This window comes from Mercenaria mercenaria, chromosome 16 (genome assembly GCF_021730395.1).
Source record: "Mercenaria mercenaria strain notata chromosome 16, MADL_Memer_1, whole genome shotgun sequence".
Taxonomy (NCBI): domain Eukaryota; kingdom Metazoa; phylum Mollusca; class Bivalvia; order Venerida; family Veneridae; genus Mercenaria; species Mercenaria mercenaria.
This window is the reverse complement of record NC_069376.1, coordinates 32,077,094-32,091,719: the sequence shown is the minus strand read 5'-3', so window position 1 is coordinate 32,091,719 and position 14,626 is coordinate 32,077,094. Positions and strand designations below refer to the sequence as shown.

The following is a 14,626-nucleotide window of genomic DNA, read 5'->3' as shown; positions in this document are numbered from 1 at the left end:
CTGTCACTGTGACCTTGACCTTTAACATACTGACCTCAAAATCAATAGGGTCATCTGCTGGTCATTACCAACCTCCCTATCAACTTTCATAATCCTAGGCCCAAGTGTTCTTGAGTTAACATCCGGAAACCATTTTAATGTTCAGGGTCACTGTGACCTTGACCTTTAACATACTGACCTCAAAATCAATAGGGGTCATCTGCTGGTCATTACCAACCTCCCTATCAACTTTCATGATCCTAGGCCCAAGTGTTCTTGAGTTATCATCCGGAAACCGTTTTACTATTCAGGGTCACTGTGACCTTGACCTTTGACATACAGACCTCAAAATCAATAGGGGTCATCTGCTGGTGATGACCAACCTCCCTATCAACTTTCATGATCCTAGGCCCAAGCGTTCTTGAGCTATCATCCGGAAACGGATTGGTCTACATTCTGACCGGCCGACCGACCGACCGACATCTGCAAAACAATATACCCCTCCTTTTTCAAAGGGGGGCATAATAAAGAATAGTATTTGCAAAGAATTAACTCAAAAGTGGCATTATTCACAAATATTAGCGAAAATAAAACCCATCACGAAATCTACCAAATCTGTAGCAGTCAATACATGCAGGTCAATGATGGTAGTACTTTTAGATTTCTTCCCTTTTTGAATTCAGATCAGCTTCATCATTTCTTTGTACAGTATTCTAGTCATATTAGGGCAGCAATTTAACTCAGCTTAAGATTTTTTAAGAGTTAATTCTTGAATGATTTTTGTTTGTGTACATTATGTTTTTCTTCAAACGATATTACATACATTTAGCAGATATTGCTAGATCAAACTGTTCATCCCAATGTTGCCTCATACACATAGCTAAGAAAGTAAACCTAATGCTTTTACTATTAAATACACCATGTAGAAATTTTCTGACTGGTTTTACTAGATCTCCCATTCATTCTACCATTACTAACCCCCTAGCCATTTCTAAGCAGCAAAATTTCATATATCATATATTACCACTTATGCCATCAATGAAGCAGCAAGTTAGCACATATGGTGTGGTATAGTCACTTTGGTATAGTCACTAACTTTGCTATCAACAACACAGTAACAATCCTTTTACTAATGTCTTTTCAGGCCAAACACATGCTACCTTCACTAATCCGCAACACTTCCCTGCACGGTATTTCCATAGTTTTCAATACCAGTTAACAAATGTTTAGCAAAGAAATCCTGTCATGATTTTCCCTTTCCTTTCCCTTTTCCTTTTGACTCCCCTTTTCCCTTGGCTGGGCCCTTCCCTTTTCCTTTTGTTTCTGTTGTGCCTTTTCCTTTTGTTTTCTTCTGTGAAAAAAATAAGAAAATCATATTATCTCATCAAATTCTTCTCGCAATCATTGTTATTAAACTTAGTTTATACATAATTTATTTTAGGTCAACTGTGAAGGAAGTTCTTTAACTTATATTAATCACTCTGGACACTTCATTCCTAATGAAATCCACCGCCTCGAGGGTATGAGAGAAGAGGCCAGTTTCCCATTTTTAATGTCCAGCGCCAAGCAAGGGAGTTACTGGCACCATTTTTCACGTCTTTGGTATGACGTGGCCAGAGATCGAACCAAAGACCTCCCGCACTCGAAGCAGACGCTCTACCACTAGGCTATCGCGGCGGTTTGTTATTAAACTTAATACAAGACAGAACTTCTTTTAGCTGTATAGTAAACCTTGGAGCTAATTTCCCCATGGCTAGGCTTGGGTTGCTCACATGACCAAAATCTTGACCAGTTTCATACTGCTGACCTTTGCAGTAATTAGACGATACCTTACCCATTAAACCATAATATCTGGGCATACAATTGAATCTGCCTTAGCTGCAACCTGTATTAAACATCCACTTGCTACTCAGCTAACTTTCCAAACTATTGTTATATTATTGTTTCAACTTTTCTAAAGCAGCCACCTGTCTTCAGCAGCCAGACTGTGCTGTTCCCATCACTGGCTGCTTAACCTTTAGGCTAACCTGCTATATTTCTGTAATGGACTGGTCCATCATTCAATTCGGGCAACACCATTTATTATTCGAAGGGGTGTTCACTGAAAATTTACTAACTGAATAGCGAAACAGTGCAGACCATGATCAGACTGCACGGATGTGCAGGCTGATCTTGGTCTTCACTGGTCTCAAAGGCAAAATCACTTGCCGCCAGCCGGCTAAGGGTTAATACAGGTTTAACTATAATAGATTTATTAATCTTTCATGTGCAATGAAGTGTACGCAAGAATCTGTAGTGTTCCTTCATTTCATCATTTTATTACACAATGATAACTATAAAAGAACCCATTCCTTACTTTTATCATTGTATCAGTTTCTAAGTCATCCCCCTCTTCCTCCTCCTCCTCAACAGCTCCGCCCCCTTCCTCCTCGTTTCCAAGGAGATCAAGCTCATCTGTATTTGCTCCACCTCCACGTTTCTTCTTAGTAGCCGCTCCTGTTGAGTACGGTGTCATATGAACCTCTTTGTTGTAAGTGCGGGTAAATGCTGCTTTTGTCTGGAAAGAAAGAACACAGTTACATTAGCATCAAATAAATGAAAGACTACTGTCTATTAACATTACACATAATAATCTTTCCATTACCTGTTGACTACTTAATTCAGATAACAACATGTACATTTTATATTTTAGAAATGGACTGTGACGAGACAAGCTTCTTTTTAAATTTGGTTAATTCTGTAATTGACAAGTTTCAATCATGAAATAGTTACCGACGAAAAATGTTAGACAGTATAATTTTAACAACCTTGTTTGGTCAGACCACCACAATTTAGTTAATTTGGCAACATTCCATCGTAACTGTGGAGGACTTTTGCAACATGCTGATCTAGACATTATTTCAGGCATCAGCAGTCATCACAGTACAATCTTCTTTCTAAGTTCGGGCAAGCAGTTCCATACAAGAAGAATTTGAAAGTTTCCATTACATGGAAGGGTTATCACGCCCCCTGGCTACCATGTTTTTTGATAAATCAGAATAATCTGAACAATCTTGGCGGATCATTTGTGTGGAATTAATTTTAAAGTTGGGCCAGCAAGTTTGATCAAGATTTTTCAAGTTTCCACTAAATAAATATAGAGAAAAGATACCACCCGACCTGGTAGCCTTGTTTTTTGACATATTAGAACATGAACATCACAGAAAGACTACTTGTGTGAAATTATTTCAAAACTGACAAACTTTTCTATTTCTAGCTCTGGCAGCCTCAATGCGTAACCAAGTAGAACCACTTGAAAAGATTTTGGAAGAAGACAAACAAAGAAACATCCAGGCCAAAATTTATCAACTCCCACCCAACAGTTTCAGAGATGTAGTTTTAAGAAAAGAATGGACAGACCGACAGTGAATGACCACAGAAGCTCACCCCAAGCACTTTGTGCTCAGGTGAGTTAATAAGGCAGGGGGCTTTTTTGCCACTGAGACCACATAATGAGTTTAAGTCAGATAATCATATATGCCATCAGCTTTTAAGAATGTAATTTTGGGTATACATACTTGACTTATGCACCTTGTTTTAGATTTTAGATTTCCTAAAGGATCTATGCCAAGTTCACATGAAAATGTAATCTCACCTTTGTGCTAAGTTTACTCAAAGGATCAATACTGTTTGGCCATTTCGTTATGTCCATAATATTATCAAAATCATCTTTAACTATATCGTATTCATCCATCAACTTAATAACATCTGGTACACCCTCAGCTTCCTTTTGTATCAAAGGTTGTGTCAGTGACTGACGGAAGAATGGCAGATAGTCCAGGTTCAAACTTTTCTTGTCCCCAGATATCCTGAAAATAAATGTAACAAAATAACACATGTACCAAGACAAAAATGGACCCAACGTAAAAAAATAAGAATAGTGACCAGTCTAAAAATTCTGGCATTTGACTGGTTGATCTTGAGCTCAGTCTTGATACTGACCAATTACAAGGCTTTATTTTGGGACTGGTCCCAAATAGAAGTTTTACAATCTCGGGACTAAAATGCAGTTGGTCTCAAATTCAAGGAGATTAAAATATTTTGTGCAAACTATCACAAAGTTATTTGCCAAGAGGGACTTAAAAACAGTTTTTATCCAGAGAGGCAGTTATACACAAACCATACTTTTCATGAGTATGCATTAAAGTATGTGATACAAGTCTTCTTCATCAAGAAGTAAACTTTCCATTTACCTGAACATTTGAGCCGTGCCATGGGAAAACCAACATAGTGGGTGTGCGACCAGCATGGATCCAGACCAGCCTGCGCATCCGCGCAGTCTGGTCAGGCTCCATGCTGTTCGCTTTTAAAGCCTATTGGAATTGGAGAAACTGTTAGCGAACAGCATGGATCCTGACCAGACTGCGCGGATGCGCAGGCTGGTCTGGATCCATGCTGGTCGCACACCCACTATGTTGGTTTTCCCATGGCACGGCTCATTTCTATAAGTGTATTTTCTCCTTTCTTTAACACAGAAATGAAATCTCTGAGCTGAGAGAACTTCCTACTGAAGACTTTGAAAGGAGTTAAGTTCACATACTTGCAGACACCAAGTAGATTTTCAGAAATAACCTGCTGTTTTTTTTTTTTTGAAAGAGTGCGTATATTAAGACAAGGAAAAATCAAATATTTTCTGAAATTATTCACACAAATTCTTTTTTTAGTGAGTGTATACATTTAGATTATGAAAAATCAAACTTACTCCAGTCTCATATGTGTTCTTAGTTCTTGCAGGATTCTCTCGGTTTTTCCTGTTGTAGAATTTTTACCGAGCCAACTTGGAAATGCAATCATTTGTGTTATATTGCCCCGCATGTATTCTCCAGGTAGTACACTTGCATACACTGCCTGGTAAATACAAAAGGTTACTGTTATATATATAATCGTACAGAAAACATTTCTGAATAATTTTAGAGGTGATGCAAGTATCATATGCGCAGAACAAAACTATGTGACAAGCGTACTTTTCTGTAAGTGTTAAAGCAATCTGCAAAGTTTTAAAGTCTTAATAACATTCTTTTTTTACCGAACTGATCTTAAAATAGGATCTTATTTTCCCATGATATGGAACTATTTTTCTCTTAAAATTTAGCTTAAATCTAAAAATAACTCCACCTTACTTTTATAAGCACTGGGGACACTTTTTCAATTCAATTCAAATTTATTCAGGCATAAGTTAAAACATTATATAAAACTAATGCAATAAAAACATGTATACAATAGCTGATATAGATTAAAATGAGTTGATTATAATGTTATAAACCTCTTAAAATAGATGTGCTAAGTAATACATGAAGGATAACGTCAATTATACTAATGATTTATTAAATAGAATAAAGATATGATCTTAATACCTGGGATGACCCATCAAAGTAAAATCAATCACTTATTTCCAATGGGGTCCCATTAGGTAGATATAATTTTCAATCATTATCTTACCTGTTTAAAGTAATTTAAAATTTACATTACCTTTATTTCTTTTTTAAATTTTTACACTATATTCAAAAAGGTATAATATCTGCTATTAAAAACATTTTAGATTTTTGTACATGCAAATATTATCCATTTCCCCCAAGTATTATAAAATCTGCACTCCTGTGTGCAGTGTCTGCTGCTCCTGTCATTTTTCTTATGTAAGTTTTTGAAATTAACTGACATGTTTCCAACAAGAAAGTAAGTTAGCTATCCTTTCAACACAATATCTTTGGTCTTTTAAACTGAATCAGAATACCTGATGTTCCACCTAGGCTCCCTAGGCAAAGCCTGTATTTGCAGTCAAAAGTCTGAATCTTAAGACACAAATACACTCGATTGTAGCAAACTACAGGTGAGACAAAATCTAAACAAACCTCTAGAGGTAGTAGACCCCAGCTTTGACTAGTTCTAATTCTTTTCTCGCAAACATCTCCATCACACAGAGCGTCAGCTGATCGTGCCAGCAAAGACAAGTGCTTGGTGTTGCTATTCCTAAAACAGTTCAATCATTCTTATTAATCAAATCTTCAAGGTAACATGAATCCAAAAGGTCAGCATTAAGAACTTTTATCCAAAGTAAAAATGTGACAACGAACCCTGGTGTAATTCTTAACTTATTAATATCAATCTAATACTGTTTTTCAATACCATCTCAAATATGAAACTGCAGACAGACGGCCTAACCAGTATTCCATACCAATACTGACTTATTCTCTACCAATAACTAAAAAACTTCCCTATTACAGTCAAAGGCAGGCAAAATTTGTTCGAGTTAAAAGTAGTTGGAGCCATAGCACAATCTACATTATTTAGCGATTTTGCCAGGACTTGATGATAAGTTTGACGAAGGGTGGTGTTTGAATTATCCCAGTTCAAGCGAAGGAAGTTTGACTGTATATTAGAAATGAAGAACACTTCAGACTGTCAAATCATTATGGGAAATGTTCAACCTGCCTTGATGCCAAAGCCATAACCTTATGACTGACTCACTGTACCAAGCTAACTGGAACTGGCTATTTAACACTAAGCCTGCTGGCAGCAAGTGATTCTGTCTTTTGTGACCAGCACAGACTAAGATCAGCCTGCACATCCATGATGCAGTCTAATCATGGTCTGCACTGTTCACCATTCAGTCAGCATCTTTTTGGTAGGCATCCCCTTTGACAGTTAATGGTAGTGTCCAAATTGAAAGATGGACAAGTTCATTATAGAAATTTAGCAGGGTAAGGGTTAAAACTTGAGAAATGGTGGTTATTAGTGTATACACAACATTACCTGGCTGCATATGGTATGACATGAACATAATTTTCCTGGACAAACAGTGGCGCTATGTTGTAGTCATGGAAGAACAAGTCTGACTTATCATTCAGCGTCATTTTGTTTGTTTCCTCGCCTCCAACAAAAACCTTCCGACAGACATCAAAAGGTCCCTGCAAACATAAAATTTAACTGGATGAACCAGACCTGATTAAATTTTTCTTACCAAAAATGCCTTCTTTTTTAATTCAACATCTGGAGAGTGAATTGAAGAAAAATCTTAAAATTCATTTTGATCTCTACTACCTCCAGCTGCTTTTCAATGGCACCAATATCTGCTACAGCTGCATTGGATGGCATAATAATAATGCACAGCTAGTTAATAAAAACCAATTTTTTCAAAACATTACAATTTCAATCCTTCCTTCATTTTTTATTCTTAATTTCCATATGAAGTCTTTTCTTTAAAAGATACAAGAGGAATAAATTTCAACAGTCTGTTTAGTTTTGGGTTTTAACCCAATTTTTTTCGTCAGTATTTTAGTTATAGAACAGTCAGCAATTACCCTAACCAATGTTCCTGGATTCTGTACCAGTACCAACTTGTTTTCCGCAAGTAACTACCAATTTCTCCACATGAATCAAGAGGTGGAGGATGAATGCTTTCAGACACAATGTCTTTTACCAAATAGTCACAGGGAACATTCACCTCACCTGGGGATCGAACTAAAAGCCCAGTGGTCCATAGACCTGCTCTTCCCATACTGTGTTAAGTGGGCATGCTCAAAACATAAAGTCTGAACTAGTCATCAAAATCTTTCTTTTGATAGTACACAATGCCTCCTGAAAAACTTTACCTCTGTGAAAATTTATCTGCAATGTGCATTTCATTGTAAAGAGAAACCTATTTACCAGTTTCATATCTTTCTTCGCATGCTGAGCATCAGATTTCACTTGATCGTACGTAACAGCCTTGTCAGCCGCTGTCCATAGTGACAAATTGTGTATCACCTGTTAAAGTAGAACAAAAATATTTTGCCATGAATTGGCAACAGTTCATTTCTTTCATGAAAATTCAGCAAATCAAACTATTGTTCAATTATATCAATGTCTAAATTAGCTAAACTCCCTGAATTTATAAAATTTATCACTTAAATGAAGTTGTGAAGCATTACTTGAAAAGGATTTTTTAAAAAAGATTTTGACAACGGCATGGTCTGTTCATTGGTTCAACGTCACACTGGCACAAATATGTCTGACGCTGGTGAAAAACCTAAGGTACCCCTCCTGGCATTATTCATCCCATATGGGCACCAGGGTAGAGCCTCGGACCTTCCTTTAACCAGCTTGGTTTCATCAAAGGGAAGAATTCTAAACCCGAAAAGAGGTTTTGAACAAACAGAAGTCAAGGGCAAGTGATTAGAAGTCGGCATCACTGGCCACTCTGCCAGGACGACCCCTCAGATAGTTCTTGAGATCACACTGGGTATTCGGCTACCTACTCGTGTAAGCGATACCGTCCTCGTGTGATTTATGTACATGTAGGCGTACTGTATATTCACACATAAAACAGGTGTTTATTCCGTATTTTACTGAGGATTTGAAAACGTTTTAGTACTGAATGTGTAAGATCATACCTTAACTATATCCATGTCAAATTTCTATCTCATATGATATGAATAATTGTTTCACAAAAACTGGAAGCACAGTAAAATTAGAAAGTTTTTTTTTCCGAAGACATTGTGTAGAAAAAAGGATACCTCTGACCAGGGCTTCGGAAATTTGCCGGTTTGTCGGTTTTGGACCGATTTTTGACTTTTCAGACCGATTCATGAAGTGAAAAAACGAAAAAAATCGGTCCCGTAAAAATGGAGAAAAGTATAAATTTCGGTCTGATATCTCAATACACCATCTATTGCCAAGCAGGAAATTGTTGGTCGCACCCTCAGATAATCAATAAACGTGTCAAACGGTCTGATTGTCACTTTGATAATCGGTCCGTAATAAGCACGTGACGCAATCAGTGCTCGCGCGGCACATCCTTTAATGTTTGCAGACAGTCGACTGCAATGTATTAAACATTTTTGACTGGTTTCCAAATATGTCTGACTGGATCCAAATCATTTCGACGGGGATCCACTTCTTTTATTTAGAATCCGACGGATGTTTTTTTTCAAAAGGCTATGTTTGATCACGGTAAAAGACAAATGGTCACTGCATTTAATCAAAGAGCTATAATTGTTTTAATGAGACATCACACGGAAAACCGATCAAAATATTTTTTATAATTACTTGATTTGAAAAAATTACAAGATTCATTTGTTGGGGCTCCAGTAGAAACAAGTGCAGACAATCGTCTTTGCAACCTGACTGTGCAAGAAAGAAAAAGAAAAAAAAATGGACTGGCAAACACGAATGATAAAGAAAACCGGAGTGGCGCTGTTTATCAAATTGGTCTTTTAAAAAACGTTTCAAAATGAAATTTTGTTTACATCAGAAGAGAACATATAACTTTATAAAATGTAGTTGCTTATTGAAGTACAACATAAGTGAAATGAAATATCCGTGGCCAACACGCGTGACTTTTTGGTACTATACATGCGGGAAATTCGATCTCAGCTTTCATATAACGTACACATTCGGTCCGCGGCAGAGTATTCTTAAAATACTGAGACTGTTTAGCAGAGAATATGTGTCGTGTAATTCACTTTGACGCATTGTATTTTATAGAATTCCGTCAAAGAATGAGGAAACATCATAAAGTATCTGCCGTGTATATGGTACCGGTCACGTGCGTTGGCTTTTAGACTAGTTACGCACACGGTGTTGCCTCGGTAATTTTATCCTTACAAGTATTTTCTCGGAAAAACGTCGAAATTTAAACAAAGTAACAATCACACATAACACTGAATAACTGTCTTCATTGTATAGAAACACGCGGTGACCGGTAACTCAGTTTTAGTGCATGACATGCTTATTTCTTTACTCTATCACGTTTTACAAAATATGTAATATTGGGAATGCAGTGGATGGGGTAGCACCGATGTCAGGATTTTCGTTTCGGACCGATTGAGTTATCAAAATTTCCGGAGCCCTGCCTCTGACGATGTACAATGATACCATCCTCGCTGTTTCTGTCAATCGAGCGATACCGTTCTCGTTATTGAAATGAACATTACATTGAAGCAGACCCCTTTTCCCAGCGAAAAGCGATAATATGCAATGACTAACCAAGGTAAAGATAAAACATGGATCTTTTATACTCTTCAGCGACTGGAAGCAGCCTATCCGAAGAAAACTTCTTCTCGCTTATTTTCTTCAAATTTGCTACCAAGATCCATCCACACAGACCCATTCTTGTGTGTACTTACCAACTGAACTGCGACTTCAGAAGAAGCAAAGTCTGTACGAACATGTTGTCGTCTTGTATAAAATATTCACCCATCGAGCCTGCCATCACCCCCTCCCTTTAATTTCACAACACCCTTGGAATTTCATAGCAGACACTTAAAATTATTGCAAAGTGGTGTGGTAGAGGCTAAGTTGTGGGTCAATCATTTGAGAGTTGCGGGTTCAAACTCCATCAGGTGCCCTAGACACTAGTACTGGTTGTTCACAGGATGCGGACGCGAACATGACTCGGTAAACTTTCAGTTTCTGTCATAATCGAACTGAAATAACTTAGAATGTATACACTAATCAGGTCTGTAGGAAGCATTTGGGGCACTCAAACTCACATTGAGCAATTTTAGAGCGTTTAAAATCGATTCAGGGTTCTCAAAAAACTTTACTAAAGCCTATATATCTAACAGGCATTTGAAGTTCTTATGAGTATCCTGATGAATGTAACTGATAAGTATGAGACTGAATCTGATTCACAAAGCCAGTGGGGTGTTCCTAAACCAGGCTCGTAGGAAGCACTTTGGGATTAAGGGGCACAACTTATGTTCGTAAAATTTCAGTTTTAAATTAAGAAAATTTGTCAACTTTTGTCAGGAGTGGAAGGCACGTGCCCCCTTGCCCCCGCCCCCGTTCCTACACCCCTATCAACCACAGAGAACCAGGACTGTAGGCCTCGCAGAAATTTAAATTGAGACTGACAGTAACAACGTTTTATTGTTACCCCCTCTAGTTTTGCAGGTTTGTCGAAAAAAATTCAGGCCTCAAAAAATTTGCTAATTACACTTTTGTATCAAAATGTTGAACATCGGACCTAAAATAGTGGGAAATAAATAAAATGAAAACAACGACAAATTTTGGTGAAACTATATACTTTTTGCAGTTTGGCGGGCCCCACTGATAAAAATCCTGGATCCGCCCTATGCTTGTTCTAGGTAACTATTTGTACATTATTTCAAAGTTATTAGAGCTCGTCTGATACTTCTTTATTAAAATATCATCCTTCCTGTTTTGGCATCTGTCGGCATGTTGTGAACACATGTATTGCAAACGGTGATTATGAATCTGAAGCCGGGGAGTAAGTTGAAGTATGAACAAACCAATCTACATGTATGTATATTGTATGCACTTGTAAGTAAGTCGTGTAATGAGCACTACCTTAATGGAGAATGCGCCTATAAACATAGGTGAATATTACCCCATACGATATAAGCCGAAACCTCTCCCTATACGCAAACATGCGCAGATCAGGTGAGGGGACCGAATTCCCTTTCGGAAAGAAGAGGAAGGTCTTACCATACGCACAAGTGCTCAGTGCTTCCACAAGTTTTGTAGTTTTAGAAAGAGACTGAAGGAGAAAAAGAAAAAGAACTTCAAGAAGAGGATTTTTCACCAGTATGAATTAATACATTGCCTCGGACGAATCTGTCTATAAAATGTTCGACATCATTAAATATGTGTTATACGTTGGCATTGTTTTCATTTACTCTGAACCACCTACATGTATATAAATCACACGAGGACGGTATCGCTCACAGTTGGTAGCCGAATACCCCGTGCGGAGATCGCCCTGCTGGAAATGCTATTAACCTTTACCTTGCTAAATTTCTAAAATAGACTGGTCCATCATTCAATTTGGGCAATTTCATTTATCATTCAAAGGGGTGTTCACTGAAAATTTACTGACTGAATAGGGAACAGTGCAGTGCTGATATTGGTCTGCACTGGTTGCAAAGGCAGAATCACTTGTCGCCAGCACGCTAAAGGTTAAACAGAAAGCTGCAGGTATAACATACCTGTCTCATATCTTGATTGGCTGCTATAATAATTTCATTCACAGCTGGAGGTGGAACTTTTAATCCTTCTTTAAATGCTATTGACATCACAGCTGCCTGAAACATGAAACATTTTCTTGGTTTTGCTTTCAATTTGAAGCCCTGCTACTGTGTTGTTTTATGAACATGTGCATAATATATGTGTTTAGTAATAGTAAGATAAAACTGTTTGGTATGCACAAATACAAGCAAGCAGAATTGTTATTTTACTTTCACTGGATTATCGTAACAGGAATGAAGACAGCAGCAACATGACCTAGCAATGTACTATAAGTCCCATCTGTTTTGGTTTTAGAGCTATTTCCTTTTATTATTTATGCAATTCTACTAAATTATAGCAAGTTTATATACTAGGGCTAAATCTTTTCTCTGAAGTAGTACTGATACGATGCCAACTACCTTTATTTGTTCCACTCTGGGTCGTTGAAATCGGAGATCGAAGCAATGGTTTGATAGTGTTCTCATTTTCGGATGGTTTCTATCGTTACACATTGTAATAATTGGTATCTTTGTGTTCTTGATGAGATTTACCAATTCCTGAAAATAAAATTGGAGGTAAGTTATTGCTGCTTATCTCTTCAACAAACTGTCAATTTCAGTTCAAGCTTACATGTATTTACTTTTTATCAATTACAAGGATGCTCTTAAATACTTGTTAACTTCGCATGATGACAGCTTAGTGGGCTTCCAACCAGTACTGGCACCTTGATAAGAGGCTGTGCAGATCAGGTTCACATTCTGCTCACATCTAGATTCGAACCGAATTAGAAAGTCTGACAATCCCCACACCACTGTGTCTCCCCAATAAAGATTTTAATAGTGGTTCCAGTCTGCTTGATTAGAAGTTTCACTTATAGGATAGTTTTGCATATCTTTCCTTTATATTGAATGAGACATTATAAATCTAACATTTTGTATATCAGCCGTGCTATGAGAAAACCAACATAGTGGCTTTGCAACCAGCATGGATCTAGACCAGGATCTAGACCAGTCTGGTCAGGATCCATCCTGTTCGCTTTCAAAGCCTATTGCAATGAGAAGCAAATAGCGAACAGCATGGATCCTGACCAGACTGCGCAGATGCGCAGGCTGGTCTGGATCTATGCTGGTTGCAAAGCCACTATGTTGGTTTTCTCACGGCGTGGCTCATTTGTATAAAGCAAACTGAGCTTGCAAAAACAGATTTCATCTCATACATCATTAGTGTGGCTCAAAGGGCACTGAGGAAATCCATAATTATAGAAACAACAAGAGTGCCAGAATGTCACAATATACGCCCGTCACAGCAAATTTCTTTACACTAGCACCTGTATTTGCAAATGGAATTTTGATTTTGTAGTTGTTCACAATGTTTTTTTTAGAAATTATTGTAATTCTTTTATTTTTCTAAGTCCACGAAAAAAATTACTAGGTAGAGATACCTTAAAATACACACAAAATTTGAAAGTAACATCAATGTTGTACATCAATGTTGTACCACAGAAAAGTGGTCTTGGTTTTTCCCTACGGTCAATTATAAAAAAGTTACAATGTAAGTTATTTATAGTAACAACTAAGGGAAGTTAATCTTTAAAAAAAAAAAAAAAAAAAAAAAAAATTGCAAGTCCGTACAAAAATCCTTACCAGGTAGAGATAGCTCAAAATTTCAAAATTGGATGTAACATGCATGTTGTACTACAGAAAAGTGGTCTCCATTTTTCCTTACGACTAGTAACGAAAAAGTTACAATATAAGCTATTTATAGTAACAACAAAGGGCAGTAATTCAAAAGAAGGGACCAGTGATGACACTCCTTCTCATGATGGTGTACAATTGTGCCAAGTTACATCAAAATCCCTCCATGCATGAAGAAGAAATGCTACGGACAAAGTCATTCTTGTATTTGACCTTTGGCCTCTACGTGTGACCTTGACCTTAGACCTAGGGACCTGGTTCTTGCGCACGACACTCCGTTTCATGATGGTGAACATTTGTGCCAAGCTACATCAAAGTCCTTTCATGCATGAAGAAGATATGCTCCGGACAAACTTTTCATTCTTGTATCCTTTGACCTCTAAGTGTGACCTTGACCTTAGACCTAGGGACCTGGTTCTTGCGCAAGACACTCCGTCTCATGATGGTGAACAATTGTGCCAAGCTACATCAAAGTCCATTCATGCATGAAGAAGATATGCTCCAGACAAAGTTTCATTCTTGGATCCTTTGACCTCTAAGTGTGACCTTGACCTTAGACCTAGGGACCTGGTTCTTGTGCATGACACCCCCTCTCATGATGGTGAACAATTGTGCCAGGCTACATCAAAATCCTTCTATGCATGAAGAAGATATGCTCCGGACAAAGTCATTCTTGAATTTTTCATTCTTGTATCCTTTGACCTCTAAGTGTGACCTTGACCTTAGACCTAGGGACCTGGTTCTTGTGCATGACACTCCGTCTCATGATGATGAACAATTGTGCCAACCTTCATCAAAATCCCTCCATGCATGTAGAAGTTATGCTCCGGACAAAGTCATTCTTGAATTTGACCTTTGACCTCTAAGTGTGACCTTGATCTTAGACCTAGGGACCTGGTTCTTGCGCACGACACTCCGTCTCATGATGGTGAACAACTGTGCCAAGTTTCATCAAAATCCCTCCATGA

General features: G+C 37.8%; 1 protein-coding gene across 2 annotated transcripts in view; it reads right to left on the bottom strand.

The window, feature by feature from the left end:
• Nucleotides 1–483: 483 nt before the first annotated feature.
• Nucleotides 484–14,626, bottom strand: part of LOC128549590 (replication factor C subunit 1-like) — a 43,208-nt gene continuing 29,065 nt past the window's right edge. For both annotated transcript variants that reach the window (XM_053526595.1, XM_053526596.1), the window contains exons 15-23: nucleotides 12,384–12,521; nucleotides 11,946–12,041; nucleotides 7,663–7,761; nucleotides 6,769–6,923; nucleotides 5,868–5,985; nucleotides 4,721–4,866; nucleotides 3,614–3,827; nucleotides 2,336–2,536; nucleotides 484–1,330 (exon numbers count right to left, since the gene is read on the bottom strand). In XM_053526595.1, coding sequence (XP_053382570.1) covers nucleotides 1,223–1,330; nucleotides 2,336–2,536; nucleotides 3,614–3,827; nucleotides 4,721–4,866; nucleotides 5,868–5,985; nucleotides 6,769–6,923; nucleotides 7,663–7,761; nucleotides 11,946–12,041; nucleotides 12,384–12,521 — 1,275 coding nt within the window. In that variant the 3' untranslated portion in view covers nucleotides 484–1,222. The remainder of the gene's footprint in view (nucleotides 1,331–2,335; nucleotides 2,537–3,613; nucleotides 3,828–4,720; nucleotides 4,867–5,867; nucleotides 5,986–6,768; nucleotides 6,924–7,662; nucleotides 7,762–11,945; nucleotides 12,042–12,383; nucleotides 12,522–14,626) is intronic.